The 17,627-nt window shown below is 43.0% G+C and overlaps 1 protein-coding gene across 1 annotated transcript in view; it reads right to left on the reverse strand.

Moving 5' to 3' along the window:
- Positions 1-9,257: 9,257 nt before the first annotated feature.
- Positions 9,258-17,627, reverse strand: part of LOC126106678 (zinc finger protein 501-like) — an 88,583-nt gene continuing 80,213 nt past the window's right edge. Inside the window, exon 2 of the mRNA XM_049913046.1 lies at positions 9,258-11,244. Within this exon, the coding sequence (XP_049769003.1) occupies positions 10,002-11,228 (1,227 nt within the window). The 5' untranslated portion in view covers positions 11,229-11,244 and the 3' untranslated portion in view covers positions 9,258-10,001. The remainder of the gene's footprint in view (positions 11,245-17,627) is intronic.

The following is a 17,627-nucleotide window of genomic DNA, read 5'->3' on the forward strand; positions in this document are numbered from 1 at the left end:
ATCCGGAGGGCACGCCTGAGCACGTAGTTTACGAGTGTACCCTCTTCAATGATATCGCCAACGGACTACGAGACAGACTACCCAACCGTGACACATACCAACTACTTAGACAAGAAGAAACTTTTCAGACCTTGAACACCCTGGCAAACGAGGTATCTCGAAAAGTACTAATCGATTATTTAGGAGAGATACAGTAAAAAAATGAGCGACAATAACCACCAACTGAGTCTAAGAGCCCTATTCCCATACCGCCTGTGCGAGGACTGGCCGCCACGTGCAGGACTAGGGGGAGTGGGGAACAACTACCGATTGCGACACACACACCGGACATGACGTAGGATAGGTTAGTTTGTAGGACTTAGTTATAGGAAATTAAGATAGGGACTGCAGCGAATAAACATCGAGGCCCGCCCAGTGCCAGGGGCATGCTCTTCGGGGTTAGCTCGAAGAGCAGGGCAAGTAAAAGTAGGTTTATATCTTCACTGGCACATATGTGACGCTGCAGTATACATACATAAATTAGATTAGTAATAGGAATTAGGCATAAATAATATAAGTAGATATTAGATGCCCATTGTTACTAATGTTAACTGTAGCTCACCCACTAATAACTACACTAAGCTGCAAAAATGTAATAAAAATGTATCACTGTTAGGACCCACTAATGCATTAAGGTAGTGGGTTAAATTTGTATAATTATAATGGTTTTGATAATAACTGAGGTAGTGAAGGCTGCTGGCGTCACTTGCAGGGCGCAGGCAGAGTTCACAGTTTTCAGAATCCTTACCAGAGCTGATCGGTGGGTCTTTCAAGCTGGAGCCGAGTGGAGAGTCTCAACCAGAGGCTCCATCGATTCTATGACAATCTTCGCTACGCACTTCTGGATCTGCATTACCCGATGGAGAGTTGTAGGACTCTGGAGATAAGCAGCAACACTATCTGATCAGAAGTATCCGGACACCTGGCTGAAAATGACTTACAAGTTCGTGGCGCCCTCCATGGGTAATTCTGGAATTCAGTATGGTGTTGGCCTATCCTTAGCCTTGATGACAGCTTCCACTCTCGCAGGCCTACGTTCAGTCAGTTGCCGGAAGGTTTCTTGGGGAATGGCAGCCCGTTCTTCATGGAATGCTGCGCTGAGGAGAGGTATCGATGTCGGTCGATGAGGCCTGGCACGAAGTCGTCGTTCCAAAATATCCCGAAAGTGTTCTATAGGATTCAGGTCAGGACTTTGTCCAGGCCAGTCTATTACAGGGATGTTATTGTCGTGTAACCACTTCGCCACACCACAGGGGGTGCATTATGAACAGGTGCTCGACTGCGTTGAAAGATGCAACCGTCATCCCCGAATTGCTCTTCAACAGTGGGAAGCAAGAAGGTGCTTAAAACATCAGTGTAGGCCTGTGCTGTGATAGTGCCACACGAAACTAAATGGGTCGCGAGCCCCCTCCATGAAAAACACGACCACACCATAACACCACAGCCTCTGAATTTTACTGTTGGCACTAAACACCCCGGCAGATGACGTTCACCGGGCATTCGCCATACCCACACCCTGCCATCGGATCGCCACATTGTGTACCGTGATTTGTCACTCTACACAGCTTTTTTCCACTGTTTACTCGTCCAGTGTTAACGCTCCTTACAACAAGCGAGGCGTTGTTTGGTATTTACCGGTGTGATGTGTGAAATCCAAGTTCCCTCGCCTCCTGCCTAACTGCCATAGTACTTGCAGTGGATCCTGATGCAGTTTGCAGTTCCTGTGTGATGGTCTGGATTACGACCCTCTTCAACTGTCGGCGGTCTGTCAGTCAACAGACGAGGTCGGCCTGTACGGTTTTGTGCTGTACGTGCCCCTTCACATTTCCACTTCACCATCACATCGGAGACAATTGACCTAGGGATGTGTAGGAGTGTGGAAATCTCGCGTACAGACGTATGACACAAGTGACACCCAATCACCTGACCACGTCCGAGGTCCGTGAATTCCACGGAGCGCCCCATTCTGCTCTCCCAGGATGTCTAATGACTACTGAGGTCGCTGATACGGAGTACCTGGCAGTAGGTGGCAGCACAGTGCACCTAATATGAAAAACGTATGTTTTTGAGGGTGTCCGGATACTTTTGATCACATAGTGTATTTGGGTAGAAGAGTACTTGTGTGGCAGTTTGAGGTCCTCTTAAGAACGCTTGCCAGTCGATATGCCGAGCATTCGTAACAAAGTTCTTGAGTTTACTGTCCTGCCGGAAATCTGTCATTCTGAAATTATTCCCAGAGCCGAACTCGATGCAGAGAGCTACGAAGTACAATCTCAGACATAAAAAACGACGCATCATGAAAGAATTATCGAAATGCGACGGAAATCGGACGATATGATGTACATGTACAGACGAATAAATGATCACAATCTCATAAAAATTGAATGATTTATTCAAGAGAAAGAGATTCACAAATTGAGCAAATCAATAACGCGTAGGTTCACCTCTGGTCCTTATGTAAGCAGTTAATCGGCTTCACACTGATTGATATAGTTGTTGGATGGTCTCCTCCGGGATATTGTGCCAAATTATGTCCAATTGGCGCGTTAGATCGTCAAAATCCTGAGCTAGCTGGAGTGCCCTGCTTATAATGCTCCAAAAGTTCTCAGCTGGGGAGAGATCTGTCAACCTTGCAGCAGCAGCAACTCTGACCATGTGCGGGCAGACAATATCTTGTTGAAATGTAAGCCTGTGATGGCTTGCCATGAAGGGTAACAAAACGGAGCATAGAATCTGGTCGACATACCACTGTATTGTAAGCATGTCGTGGATGAGAACTAAAGGGGGAAAGCAATGGCGCTCCAGAGCGTCACTCCTGGTCACAGTTCTGTATGGCGGTTGACAGTCAGACTGGTAACCCACTGCTCTCTGGGACTTGTCCAGACATGTCTTCACTGCTCATCGGGGCTCAGTTCGAAACAGGATTCATCGCTGAAGACAATGCTGTTCTATTCAATGAGATTCCAGGCCGAAGACGTGGCTGGAGACGCCCTGGACAGCGGTAGGATGTCAACCTGTCTGCCGCCCGCCACACTGCCTATAACCAGGAGTGATGGTCAGCGTTGCTATTTCTTTTCGTAGCAGGACCGGTACTCTTACAGTAAAGCGGTAGGTCGACGATATTCTACGGCCTATTTTGTTGCCCTTGATGGTAAGCCGTCCTGGGCTTACATTTCAGCAAGATATTGCCCACTCGTACACGACGAGAATTTCTACTTTTTGCCTTCGTGCTTGCCAAATTCTACCTTGCCCAGCAAGGTTACCGGACGTCTCCTGATTTGAGAACGTTTCGAGCATTAAGGGCAGGGCTTTCCAAACAGTTCGGGACTCTGACGATCTGACACTGCACTTGGAGGACGTCCAACATCTCTGTCAATCATTGCCAATTCGAATAATTGCTTACATAAGGGTCAGAGGTAGGCTAACTCGTTGTTAACTTCCTCAATTTGTGAAGCTATTTCTCTTCAATAAATCATCCAGCTTTTCTGAAATTGTAATTATTTCTTTGTCTGTACATAAATACGTAGACCACATCTACCGATTTCCGTCGCATTCGAATAATTCTTTCTTGGTGCGTGGTTTTGTTGTCTGAGAGTGTATTTATTGAGTCACAGAATGCATTCACAAAGACAGATTAGACGCCGTAGTAGGGAGAGTGCTCATTTCGGTCGACTTAAGTACTGCGTATGCCGAGGTCGAAATTGTGCCTGATTGTGAAACGATCTGCATGTGTGTAACAGGTCTAGGTGAGCCCAAGTTAATTACTGGATGTTTTTACCGACCACTTGAATCCACCATGACAGTTTAAGAAACATTCAAAGAAAGTCTGTGGTTAATAGTGCAGAAGTACCAGGTCACGCAATAATAATTGGAGGCGGCTTTAGCCTAATGAGTATAGACAGGACGTATAAGGATTCATTGCAGTTGGGGCAGACAGGCAGTCTTACGAGGTACATTTGAATATGAAACTTCCTGGCAGATTTAAAGTGTGTGCCGGGCCGAGACTCGAACTCGGTTCGCAGGAGAGCTTCTGTAAAGTTTGGAAGGTAGGAGACGAGGTACTGGCAGAAGTAAAGCTGTGAGGACGGGGCGTGAGTCCCGTGCTTGGGTGGCTCAGATGGTAGAGCACTTGCCCGCGACAGGCAAAGGTCCCGAGTCTCGGTCCGGCACGCAGTTTTAATCTGCCAGGAAGTTTCATATCACCGCACACTCCGGTGCAGAGTGAAAATCTCATTCTGGATACATTTGAATATGTTTACGAAAACTGCCCTAAGGAGCTACTTCAACAGACCACATGCAACGAAAACATTTTAGGCCTACAAACAGACCGGACCTTATCGATTTTGTCAGTATAGAGACAGGGTAGATCACATCACTAATGAGGAGGTATTGAATAGAATTGGGGAGAAGAGAAATTTGTGGCACAACTTGAATAGAAGAAGGGATCGGTTGGTAGGACATATTCTGAGGAATCAGGGGATCACCAATTACGTATTGCAGGGCAGCGTGTTTGGTAAAAATCGTAGAGGGAGACCAAGAGATGAATATACTAAACAGATTCAGAATGATGTAGGTCGCAGTAGGTACTGGGAGATGAAGAAGCTTGCACAGGATAGAGTAGCACGGAGAGCTGCATCTAACCAGTCTCTGGACTGAAGACCACAACAACAACAAAGACAGGGATTAGCTATCACGATATCATCATAGCGACGATGGTTATTCAATAAATCCAGCAGAAAGGCAAGGAAGGTATAATTGCTAGATAGAGCAGATAATCAGTTATTATAATCTCACTCAAACAGGGAATCCACGTCATTTAGTTCCGGCATGATGGATGTAAAGAAATTGTGGGCAAAGTTTAAACGGATTGAAATTCGCTCTCTACAGATGTATGTGTCAAGAAATTGGATAAAGGATGGAAAAGACTGTCCATGGTTTAGTCACAAAATTCGGGAAATACTGACGAAGCTGAGACAGTTGCACTCTCGGTTCAAAAAAGAACGCGCAAATGACGACAGGCAAAAGTTACTAAAATTTAGTGCATCTGTAAAAAGGTAGATGCGCGAAACATAAAATAACGATCTCAGTCATACCTCAGCAAAAGATCTTTCCGAGAATCCGAGAAAATTCTGGTCCTACGTAAAATGGCTAAGTGCGTCGAAGACTTCTACACAGTCATTCGACGATCAGCCTGGTGTGACAATCGAAGATGCCAAAAGGCAACCTGAAGTTTTAAATTTCGCACTTAAGGAATGATTCACACACCAGGGTTTAAGCTGGAAAATAAAATAATGTTGCACAAATAAAAATTTACATTTGTGCAAAATTTGAGAAGTTTGTGCAAAATTTTACTAGTATATTTTTTAGCAATTATACTACTGATGTGTGTTTTAAGAGTGAAATATGTGTATATTTAAGTAAATCTAACAATAATTTGCTAAATGAAATTTTATTCTTATTTTTTAGTTAACTTACACATTTCACACTTATAAATCCACACATTCCATACCATATGTATACTACAGTAAACAGTCAGTATTGATTTACGGGCGTTACAGTATATCATATCCCATTAGAATACGTCCGTTTTCATGTTTCCACACACTGAATGGCGCTTCAGAACCAAATTCATTACGAGATGGCCCTTCAGTGTTAATCATTAGAAATTTTTTAGCTCTTTCCACAGAAAGACGATCTCTGATTTCTGTTTTTATAATGGTCACGCAGCTAAATCCTCGCTTGCAGTCGACTGTGTGCAGGGGAGTACTACCGGCGTATCCTATAATTAAATCCATAAGAGGTTATTGCCCACTCATCTCATCAACACAAATGAACTCTATCAGCTCTTTGAAATTCATTCCATTGCATCTACTGTTCAACACGGTCTTAAACAATGCCTGTTTCAGTAACATGTGATTTAAATTTATGGATGTGGCAGAATTAATTAGTCCATACATTTTTCTGATTTGTTTACGGCCATAATCGTCATAATTTCTGTAGTTCTTAGGACACAATATATGAAGTACTCTTCTCTTGCTTACATCTCACAGTCTCTCATTTAAATTTATAAGCAAGTTATCTACGAATTTGCTAATTGTGTGCTTAATAACACTTCCAAGCTGCAATGATTTGTGTTTCCACGAAACTCGAACTCACCTTCTTGAAATTCTGGAGGTGCTTTACCCATAAAAGAACTGTAATTTGGACCAGGTTTCAATTTAAGGTCTTTTAGTCCTTGTATGTGTGAGTGCACGCAAATGTTCAAGCACTCAGGACAAAAGTCAAACACAATTTTTGAACAAGAAACATAATGTCTTTCGTAAAAGGCAACGTTGACAAAAATTTTAGACACTTTACAGTTTTTAGTAAGCCAGCAGCTGGTGGTATTTTATCTTATTCCAGCACAAATACCAAAGAATTACAATGAAAATATTGTGAATTTTCCACCTCTCCCAATGAGAGCCAGCGAATGGCGAAAGTCTTATAAAATTTTTTCCTTGTCTCACCAAGTATTTCTTGCTTATCTTTTAATACTTTGGCATTCTTTGGTGGCTGTTCAAAGTAGCTGGAAATTCTGTTTAGAATGTCTTGAAACTTTTCAAGCTCCAAATGCCACTCAGCTGCTTGACGGACTTCTAGAGCAACAGATGGCCCACACATTGCGCAGATAGTATATGGGGGTAATTTTTTTAAAAAGAGTTCCCACCCTAAACCGTACTCTTGTCATATCCGATGTCCCATCAGTAGCAATTGAGGAGCATTTCCTCTTATCGGTGACATTCCTATCTAAAATTCCTACAACACATGAATATATGTCTTTCGCAGTAAAACATGTTAGGACTCACAGTGTTAAGTAGCGCACGTACATTTTCCCCTTCTGCACTATTTTACGTATGTAATTAGAGTTTCTGCTTGAGTAAAGTCAGCAGGCTTGTCTATCATAAGTGAATCCCATCTCTCTGACTTTATATTCGATAAAATACCATCAATAATTATTTTACACATTGCATATCACGAAAACTATCATGACTTTCGTAATCTGCATTGCCGCTGAAAGTTGGTTTGATCAAAGAAAGATATCCTGAGTCCGCACACAGTTCTTTTAATATGGTAAACTTTCTTGTACTAATATTTTCCTTCGGTATTGAGTAGATGATTTTCATAGTGGCTACTACACTTTCCTCAGCGATTTTACAGGCTGCAGCCGAGGCTTTGACAAATTTCGGTCCCTCTAACGACTCTCGAACCGAATTCTTATGTTCCGTCGGGATTCAATGCCACCTTAATGTATCGACTCTGACAACACGACATCCTGACGGTTAAAAAAAAATTAAAGAACATTTAGTGGTCACGGATTTACTTGCGGCTAAGTTATAAGTTAGAACTAGAAGTAAGATGCCCTTGTAAGACATGGAATTGAAATTATTTATTAGCTTGGGAATAATTTAGAAATGCATTAACAAATTAATTAGGCCGACATTTATAATCCGAACTGGGAGCAATTTTTTTTTTCCCAGGGGAACCTGAGTTAGATATAAAGAATGAGATGGTTCCTTTGAAAGGGCACGGCCGATTTCCTTCCCAATCCTTCCCTAACCCGAGCTTGCGCTCCGTCTCTAATGACCTCGTTGTCGACGGGACGTTAACCACTAACCACCACCACCACCACCATATAAAGAATGACTTTGTAATCATTAGTTTCGTTGCTGTCTACATTAAAAACGGTTTCAAACTGATAAGTTCTATCGTTTTTTGTGATTCTTAATTAATACTACAGCTTACCTGATGATAGATTCAAACGGTTCTTCTTTTTTGTGTTCTCACATAAATTACGGTTAAGTAACGGAACGTCCCCAGAATACTGTACTTTGCACCATTTATGTAAGACTTTTCACTTTCTACTAATTGTTTATTTTGTACACCTATTTTAGTGTCAGGTTTTTTTCTGTTGTACATCCATTTTTATTTTCACTGGGTCTAGGACATCTTTCCCTTTTCTTCTTTAATACAAATTTATCCATCTCTTCTTAAAATACACAATCATACACAGTGTGAATTTGAAAGAATAAGTGAACCATGTAGACCGGATTGGTAATGAGATTCACTATCTGGAAGGGAAAGTGGCATATTGTTGTTAGAGTGACGTACTGTTAAGGCCTCTTGAAATCTGAAACGTTATGTCTTTAGTCTCTATTGTCTGGTTCTATGGCAGATTGTTGTCACATTCCGGGGGGAGAGGGGTGCGGGGGGAGGCGGCATTTTGTCTGTTTCTGTGACAGACTTTGAACCTGCCCCTGTGTGCTCTGAACGTGTTAACGTGTTTACGCTGTCTACAGTCCTTCTACCTGGTACTCTGAACGTGTCTGCAGACTATTGACAAAGGTACGTCATAGGGGCTAGTATCCCAGACATGTGAGTGGCTCATAGACTTCTAAAGTAGCAGAACTCGTCGGCGAGTGTTAATCAGAAGCAAGGGCATCGTCAGGAGTGCCCCATGGGAGTGTGATAGGACCAGGACCGCTCTTCTACACATAAACGATTCGACTGTCACGTTATACAGGTCATGTGTGGAAATGAATAAAGGTAAGATCGTTTCTGCAATGTTTCACTCCCGAATAACACCACAATTGACGGTTGTCAGGGAAGTTCCTTAGGTGTTTACAGCGAATATTCAGTTCCTTGCAAACTGTTAAGATATTCGTGGCACAACTCAAACAAACCCTACTTGAGGTAAATCGATTTAAAGGATTCTATAAAACTTTCATTGAAACAGTGTAAGGCGTCCTTTAAACTTCAAGAAAATGATTTTGCCAGTAAATTACATTATAGCTGTTACAACAGTAATATAGACATTTAGTTCTGGTGTCGCAGAATGTAAGGTGTTATCAGGTAATAATTAATTAATTCTTTGAGTAGTGTCATTTTCCTTGATTTCCTAAAAACTTTTTGGTTTTGTTGTGACCATTCACGTAATATTTTTGCCACTTTTCCACCCCAAATAATATTTTTACTTATTGTAATACAATAGGGCATTCGAACCTCCATCAGGCAAAATTAGTACTTAAGCAAAATAAAAAAAGAAAGACGATTTGAAATGGTTGCATTCGAAAAACACAAAATGCAAAATTTTAATTTATGAAAATTAATACAATTTAAGAAGGAACATCAATTAGGTACAATTTAAGGAACACAATTTACGAAAACATATAATCGTAAATGGGCTTATATAATGTAGGAATACTTTTCTCCAAGGAAAGGGATTCAGTATGAACTTTCTTTACATCAGAAAAGTCCATTTTTCCCTTCCGCCTTGCAATGCACCATATTTTGTAATATTTACAACAGCTGCAATCATCAAAACAGTGTCTGTTCCTTCAGACGTACATGCATGTATAAGGACATCGTAATGTTTGATATAGGCACTGTGTAAACACAGACATTGTAATAACCGATTATGTTAGAAATTAAACTCTGTTTACTTTAAACATTGGAAGTTTCACAACTGAGAATGTGCCAGTCTCCTTGAATGGATGTTGACAGTGTGCTCACTCTTCTGCCAATACGTATGAGCGTTGTGAGCAATCTGGTTATTCTGCTGCACCTTGCATTTGTTTGGTATTTACTGATCTACCATGACCACATATATTAGTCTATTGTCTGATACGTTTTAGCTGTTAAAGTGGTCATTGTTCTGTTATAATCTGTTATGTTTTGATATCAAGGGTTGTATCTGTTCTCTTCGCTTTTGATAGTTGTTATTATCCACATGGCAGTTCATGTTTTGTTTATTGTTATTCTGAAGCGAAGCAGAGGAGTGCCAGTCACAAGAGTCATTATCATTATTGCCATTATTTAATGTGTCATATGACATGCGTCATATGGGCAAGACCCAACAACATGTAGGTATTAAAGCCATGTCTGATTTTTGACATCTTAGACGACACATCACAGCTGTATGGGCATTAGCCTGAGTGCACTCTCAAATGATTCTTCAGGCCCGACTTACAGGCAAATGTCTTGTAGCAGGCCCCACAGTTGTATGGGCGTTCGCCAGTGTGTACTCGGTAGTGTCTCTTGAAATTGGACCCACATGAGAACGTCTTATGACAAACTTCGCAAGTGTAGGGACGTTCGCCTGTGTGGACACGAACATGCTTCTTCAGGTTACTGCTATTTATGAATGTCTTCTGACACATGTTACAAATATATGGGCGTTCTCCTGTGTGCATTCGCGTGTGGACCTTTAGTGTACCTCGACTCGACAGCGCCATATGGCACACTTCACAGACGTAGGGACGTTCGCCTGTGTGAACGTGTGAGTGATTCTTCAGCTTGGTGCTACTTATGAATATCTTGTGACACACTCCACAGGTGTAAGGGCGTTCGCCTGTATGGATACGTATGTGTTTCATCAGATTGCCGCTATTCATGAATGTCTTCTGACACAGACTACAAATATATGTGCGTACGCCTGTGTGGATTCGCGAGTGGATCTTTAGTGTACTCTGACTCGACAGCGTCATGTGGCACACTTTACAGAACTGGGAACGTTCACCTTTGTGCACACAGGAGTGTTTTTTCAGGTTACTGCTACTTCTGAACGTCTTGTGACACACTCCACAGTCGTAGGGACGTTCGCCCGAGTGGAGACGTGAGTGTTTCTTCAGGTTACTGGCATTTATGAATGTCTTCTGACACATGTTACAAATATACGGACGTTCGCCTGTGTGCACTCGCGCATGGATCTTAAGGGCGCTCTGACTCGACAACGTCCTGTGGCACACTTTACAGATGTAGGGATGTACACCTGTGTGCTCACGAGAGTGATACTTCAGCTTGGTGTTACTTATGAATGACATCTGACACACGTCACAACTATACGGTCGTACACCAGTGTGCCGACGGATGTGGGTCTTCAAGCTGCCACTACTTGCGACTGTTTTGTTACACACGTTGCAGCGATGCAGAAATTCACTACACTTCACGTTTTGGTCCTCGATCAGTTCCTTCAAATGTGCAGATGTCTTCTGGCAGATGGTGAGATGGTGCACATGATGTCGTGTACCACTTTTATGCTCAGAGAGTGCTACCAGTTTGGTGGTGCACTCTATGGTGTTGCTCGTTCTTGGAGGCACACCAACTCTGTTAATCAAACTGCTACTGCCACCAGTTCTCTTGTCGTTCGCCATACCATCAAGGATATTGCTGCAAGAATTACGAAAAACAATATGTCAGAAAGTTTCTTTATAACAGTACAGTATTAGAAATGAGAAATTATATAAACATCCAGTAATTTTGCACATGTTATATGAGAGATCGATGGAAATATTTCATGGAATAGAATCTGCAAATAATGTTATAAATAAAGAGCATAAAGCATAAACATATTTCATTCTTTTAGGATCTGAATAAACTGGGAAAAATATTAGTGATTATTCATAGCAGTTACATGAACCTGAAGCCACTGATAACAATGTTATCGCAACAATAAACATGAGGAAAACATGAACTTCTATTATTGCTCTACCAGATGTACTAAATTTTCCGATAGAGGCAACAGAACTCTAATGCATGCTATCCGAGTTTAACTTCGATTAGAAGTAACTGGTATTTTTGGGACACCTTAGGACTGTGTTCTGAGACCCTTCTACTAGCCCAAAGTTGTTGGCCACAGATATGAATAAGCGACCCTACTTAGACGTGATCTTTGCCAGTTGAGCAGTAAGAGTACAGTATTTGCTTAAGGTAGCAGGAACGCCATTCACTTTTCCTGCCAATTATCTTTTGCCTATGAAATACCCTTGTTGGCTTTTAAGTTAGTCGCATGGCCACGTTGAATGAGGGAGTCAGACGTTTGTTCTCAGACTGTAGAACTGGAATGGAGCCACGTGTGTAATGAGAGTGTGAGTGAGCCGTAGCGGCTTCCATAAGGGCGCGCGTGCGATCCAACTGGTGCCACTTTTGCGCGCGTTCCATTGACTCTGGGCCTTGTCATGTCATCTTTGCTAGGGTGTGTCTTCCCCCCGGGGCTGTGTGCTGGTGACTGATGTGTCGGACACGGAGCTGGACGGGTCTGGCTGAATACTGGGCGTCCTGGCGACTGCATCGAGTTAACAATGTTGACCAATGGGCTATGGGGGCCCGCGTTTCCCTGTAGCACTGACCGTTGCTACCGGCAAGTTTAATGGGGAAGGAGCGGCTCTCGTCGCATGCAAGCTGGTTACGACGTGAATCACTCAATTGTGATGTGCTAAATACTCCGAGATGCATTGAAGAACTTGTTGGCAGCGCAGTATTCACCAGTGAGTCCTGAAGCTATTGGCTTCCGTGGCATTTGTTTGACATTATCGATGAAGATTGTTTAGTAAGTACGCTACTTACAGATTGTTAAATCTGCCTGGTGTAAGCAGACCAAGAATCCAGTGTCTTTATGCCTTTCGATGACCCCTTTGAGGTTCTGTGTCTCAATCTGGAGGTTTCTTTATGCACCAAGCTAGTATTTTGCAATGTTAATTTTGCACTTGAAATCATGGTTTGTCGTTATTGAGCACTTGATACAACTCTCTGTAACTTCTGTTTGTTATAGACCTCATGGCCCTTCTTGGGGCGAGTTATTGGATTTGCTTTGTAATTAAAGTTGTTTACTGTCAGCCTAAAGGTAAGCATGTGTGGGTCATGTGAGTGTGCGTACTTGTATTTGCACTCACTCTAAATCCATGTTGAGGAGCCCTTTGAGTTATAATTGTTGCATCAGCAGCGGTTGACGCGTTGCTGTTCTGCTGGTCCAGGCCAGAGACGCGTTTTCCATCCGCTTTAGCGGCCTTCCCGTCTTCGCACGAGGCCTAGGTGTTGGCAGTTCACACGTGATTCTGCGGATCTCCAGTTCCAACCTCAAGTTGAGTGGTCTGTTGTTATCCTTCTCGTATCGACCCACGTCGGGGGGCGTCGCTCGATTAGAAAGTCATTGACTCAGTATTTCTGCTATTGTAAGGCCATTGTAGGCGAGTGATAAAAGTCTTGCGAAAACTGAGCACTGAGTTTCTTGTTTCCTTTAAAAAATTAAGGGTTTAATTGTCAGCATCATTTTAAGTGAGTTTTAGGGGTCCACTAGTTTATTGAAGTACTTAACATGTTTTATGTGGAACAGGCCTGTGGTCAATGAATGAAGTGCTACTGCTGCTTCCGTTTTACATGTGGGTAGCCTTGGGGGAAAGTTGGTCATATCTTGTCTGTATAGGAGCAGAATAATCAGTGGGGATGTATGCATTGTAATGTTTTTCATTTAGTGATTGCTGAACTTATATCCAGGTGCTGTTGCGAGATTAGCCCACAGTCGTGATCTAGTTGCGCGGACAGGGTGCAGACACAGGTTTATTTAATTAACTCTTCGTAGCTGGGGCACCCTTGTGTTTCACAATTGAAATTTTTTAGTATTATTTGTAATTTTGTGTATAATGCAAATGTCCTTATACATTGTGAAGTTACTTTAAAAGTGTTAATTATCTGTATGTATTTTGCAAGAACCTCGATAACTGTCAGTTGACTCACGACTGAATCGTTATTAAATGAAATATTTGTTTGGGAATGACAAATGACGCATCATGTGGGGCCACCCTTCCCCGTGTTTTCCTTAAATTAGTCCTGATCCTTCTTCTTGGTTTCAGTAATTACTATGCATTCCGAGAAGATTAGTAGTTCACCATTGGATCTTTTTTAAGAATATGAAGAATAATCGTTTGAGATTTTGTTGATCCACATGTACACGTGATTGTTGAGTAGGGCCTGAAAACTTGCGACAGAAATCTGCGACCACAACCATTTTATTTAGGCACTGAACATTGTAGCTGTTAATCTCAACAAACAGCTATGTTCATTTCAGTAACTAAATACATAAAAATGTACCACTAAGGAACTATCCAAAAGGCACGGAAATCAATAGATGCGATTTAAATGTACAGACAAACAATTGGTTACAATTTTAGAAACGTCGAACGATTTATTCAAGAGAAAGAGCATCGCATTTGGAGGGCCGTACCCATAATGCTCCAAACGTTTTCAGTGGGGGAGAGATCCAGCGACGTTGCTGGCTAAGGTGGAGTTTGGCAAGCCCGAAGACAAACAGAAGAGACTCTGGCCATGTGTGGGCTGCTGAAATATAAGCTCAGGGTGGCTTGCCAAGAAAAGCAACAAGATTGGGCGTGGAATATCGTCGACGTACCACTGTGCTTTAAGGGTGCTGCGGATGACGACCAATGGGGTTCTGGTCTGAAATAAATGGCGCCTCAGATTGACACTCTGGTTGTTGAGCTGTATGGTGGGTAAGAGGTTGGTGTTTAACGTCCCGTGGACAACGAGGTCATTAGGAACGGAGCACAAGCTCGGATTAGGGAAGGACTGGGAAGGAAATCGGCCGTGCCCTTTCAAAGGCACCATACGTCAACGCTGGTCAAGAGGGCTCGTTTCGAAGCGGGACGTTTCGCTGAAGACAAATCTACTCCATTCACTGAGATTCCAGGCTGTGCTTGCCAAATCGTATCTTGGCCATCGAGACCGCCGGATCCCTCCAAAATCGAGAGCGTTTGGAGGATTATGGACAGCGCCCTCCGTCTAGCTCGTGGTATTGACCATCTAACGCGCCAGTTGGACCCAATTTAGCACGACTCCTTTGAGAGGACATCCAATAACTCTACTACTGAATGCCAAGCCGAATAACTGCTGCACAAGAGCCAGAGGTGGCCCAATGCGTTACTGACTTTCTTAATTTGTGAAGCTCTCCACCTTGAATAAATTATTCAATGTTTCTGAAATTGTAATAATTTATTTGTCAGTGCATGTACGTCACATTTACTTATTTCCGTCCCATCCGAAGAATTACTTTCCTAGTCGAAAGTCTATAATTTCAGTCGATCTCTAATGATCACGATGTCGACGGGACGTTAAACCCAGTGTTCCTTACCCCCTTCCTTACCTTTTCGACCTGTTGAAATACGAGGGCTGTCCAGAAACTAAGTTACCATCGGTCGTGAAATGGAAACGACTATGAAAATCCGATAAAGCTTTGCAAAGATGTGTTGGGCATGGTCTCTAGTATGACTCTAGGTAGAATTATGTCGCTCTTTTCATTCCTGAGCTCTTAGCGAGCGCGTAAAGATGTTATAGAAAATAGTGTCTCCCGCCAAGTACGAAGGCCTGGTGAGAATTTTACGCTGAAGCTATGCAACCAACATTACATAACTGTCGTGCGGTTTCTTCTTCAAGACAGTTCTCAGCCTCATTCTGCAGGGGCAATGAAGATGTTCCTGCATCGTTTCAATTGGAAATGTTTGGTTACCCACAATACAGCCCGTAATTGTCTCCCACTGAGTTTCATCTCTGCTCAAACGAACCGCTGGCTATGAAGACAACATTTTGTCACAGACAACGAGCTTTAGGCCAGCGTAGAGAATTGGCGGAAAGCACTGGCGGCTGCCTTCTATGATGAGGGTATTGGGAAGTTGGTACAACGCTACGACGAATGTCTGAGTCAGAACGGCGACTACGTAGAGAAGTAGCTGAAAGGTGTAGCTAACTGTTACAAATGAAACATTTCTGATTTTCACTCTGATTTTCATTTCGCGATCAATCGTAACTTACTTTCTGGACAGCCCTCGTATTAAGCTGATTTTTAGAGAGGAAAGTCAACATCTGACTAATACAGTACGGTATTTTGTTTTAGGGGATTCGAACTGCGGTCATATTTGATGAGTGCATTTAGGACACTGTTAGACGCAAGCAGAATTAAGGACGTGAAGTTATGTGTCATTCAACAGTTCTATATCAAAATACACTACTGGCCATTAAAATTGCTACACCAAGAAGAAATGCAGACGATAAACGGGTATTCATTGGACAAATATATTATACTAGAACTGACGTGTGATTACATTTTCACGCAATCTGGGTGCACAGATCCTGAGAAATCAGCACCCAGAAGAACCACCTCTGGCCGTAATAAAGGCCTTGATGGGGTGTACAGGTACAGCTGCCCATGCAGCTTCAACACGATACCACAGTTCATCAAGAGTAGTGACTGCCGTATTGTGACGAGCCAGTTGCTCGGCCACCATTGACTAGACGTTTTCCGTTGGTGAGGGATCTGGAGAATGTGCTGGCAACGGCAGTGGTCGAACATTTTCTGTATGCAGAAAGGCCCGTGCACGACCTGCAACATGCGCTCGAGCATTATCCTGCTGAAATGTGGGGTTTCGAAAGGATCGAATGAAGGATAGAGCCACGGGTCGTAACACATCTGAAATGTAACGTCCACTGTTCAAAGTGCCGTCAATGCGAACAAGAGGTGACCGAGACGTGTAACCAATGGCACCCCGTTACACCACGCCTGTTGATACGCCAGTATGGCGATGACGAATACACGCTTCCCACGTGCGTTCACCGCGATGTCGCCAAACACGGATGCGACCATCATGATGCTGTAAAATGAACCTGGATTCATCCGAAAAAATGACGTTTTGCCATTAGTGCACACAGGTTTGTCGTCGAGTACACCATCGCAGGCGCTCCTGTCTGTGATGCAGCATCAAGGGTAACCGCAGCCACGGACTCCGAGCTGATAGTCCGTGCTGCTGCAAACGTCATCGAACTGTTCGCTCAGATGGTTGTTGTCTTGCAAACGTACCCATCTGTTGACTCAGGGATCCTTTACAGCCATGCGGATAAGATGCCTGTCATCTCGACTGCTAGTGATACGAGGCCGTTGGGATCCAGCACGGTGTTCCGTATTAACCTCCTGAACCCACCGATCCCATATTCTGCTAACAGTCATTGGATCTCGACCAACGCGAGCAGCAATGTGGCGATACGATAAACCGCAATCGCGATAGGCTACAATCCGCCCTTTATCAAAGTTGGAAACGTGATGGTAGGCATTTCTCCTCCTTACACGAGGCATCACACCAACGTTTCGTCAGGCAACGCCGGTCAACTGCTGTTTGTGTGTGAGAAATCGGTTGGAAACTTTCCTCATGTCAGCACGTTGTAGGTGTCGCCAGCGGCGCCAACCTTGTGTGAATGCTCTGAAAAGCTAATCATTTGCATATCACAGCATCTTCTTCCTGTCGGTTAAATTTCGCGTCTGTAGCACCTCACCTTCGTGGTGTAGCAATTTTAATGGCCAGTAGTGTATGTTAAACTCTTATGGTCAGTGCTGGAAGCAAGTTTACATCTAAATGTACGTGCATATTCTGAAAGTAAATGTGAATATGTAGCAGAGTTTACGTCCCATTGCAACACTTACTAGAGTTTCTTACCGTTCTACAGGGTGTGAGGAAATGTTGCTCATATGCCACTGTTGGTTCTCTGATTAGCCTAATCTTGTCTCCACTATCCCAGTTACAGTGATTAGTAGGAGACTGTGGTATATCCCTTGATACCTTGCTTAGTACTCGTTGCTGAAAATTTGTATGTAGAGTTACGCGGGGTGCTTGATCTGAATCTTCAAGAATTATTAGGCAGTTAACTTTCGCAGCATTTTCGCGATGCCCTCTCATAGAAAAACAAACATTTCACTATACATGCTTCGTTGTTTGTAT

Source organism: Schistocerca cancellata, chromosome 10 (genome assembly GCF_023864275.1).
Source record: "Schistocerca cancellata isolate TAMUIC-IGC-003103 chromosome 10, iqSchCanc2.1, whole genome shotgun sequence".
Classification (NCBI taxonomy): Eukaryota; Metazoa; Arthropoda; class Insecta; order Orthoptera; family Acrididae; genus Schistocerca; species Schistocerca cancellata.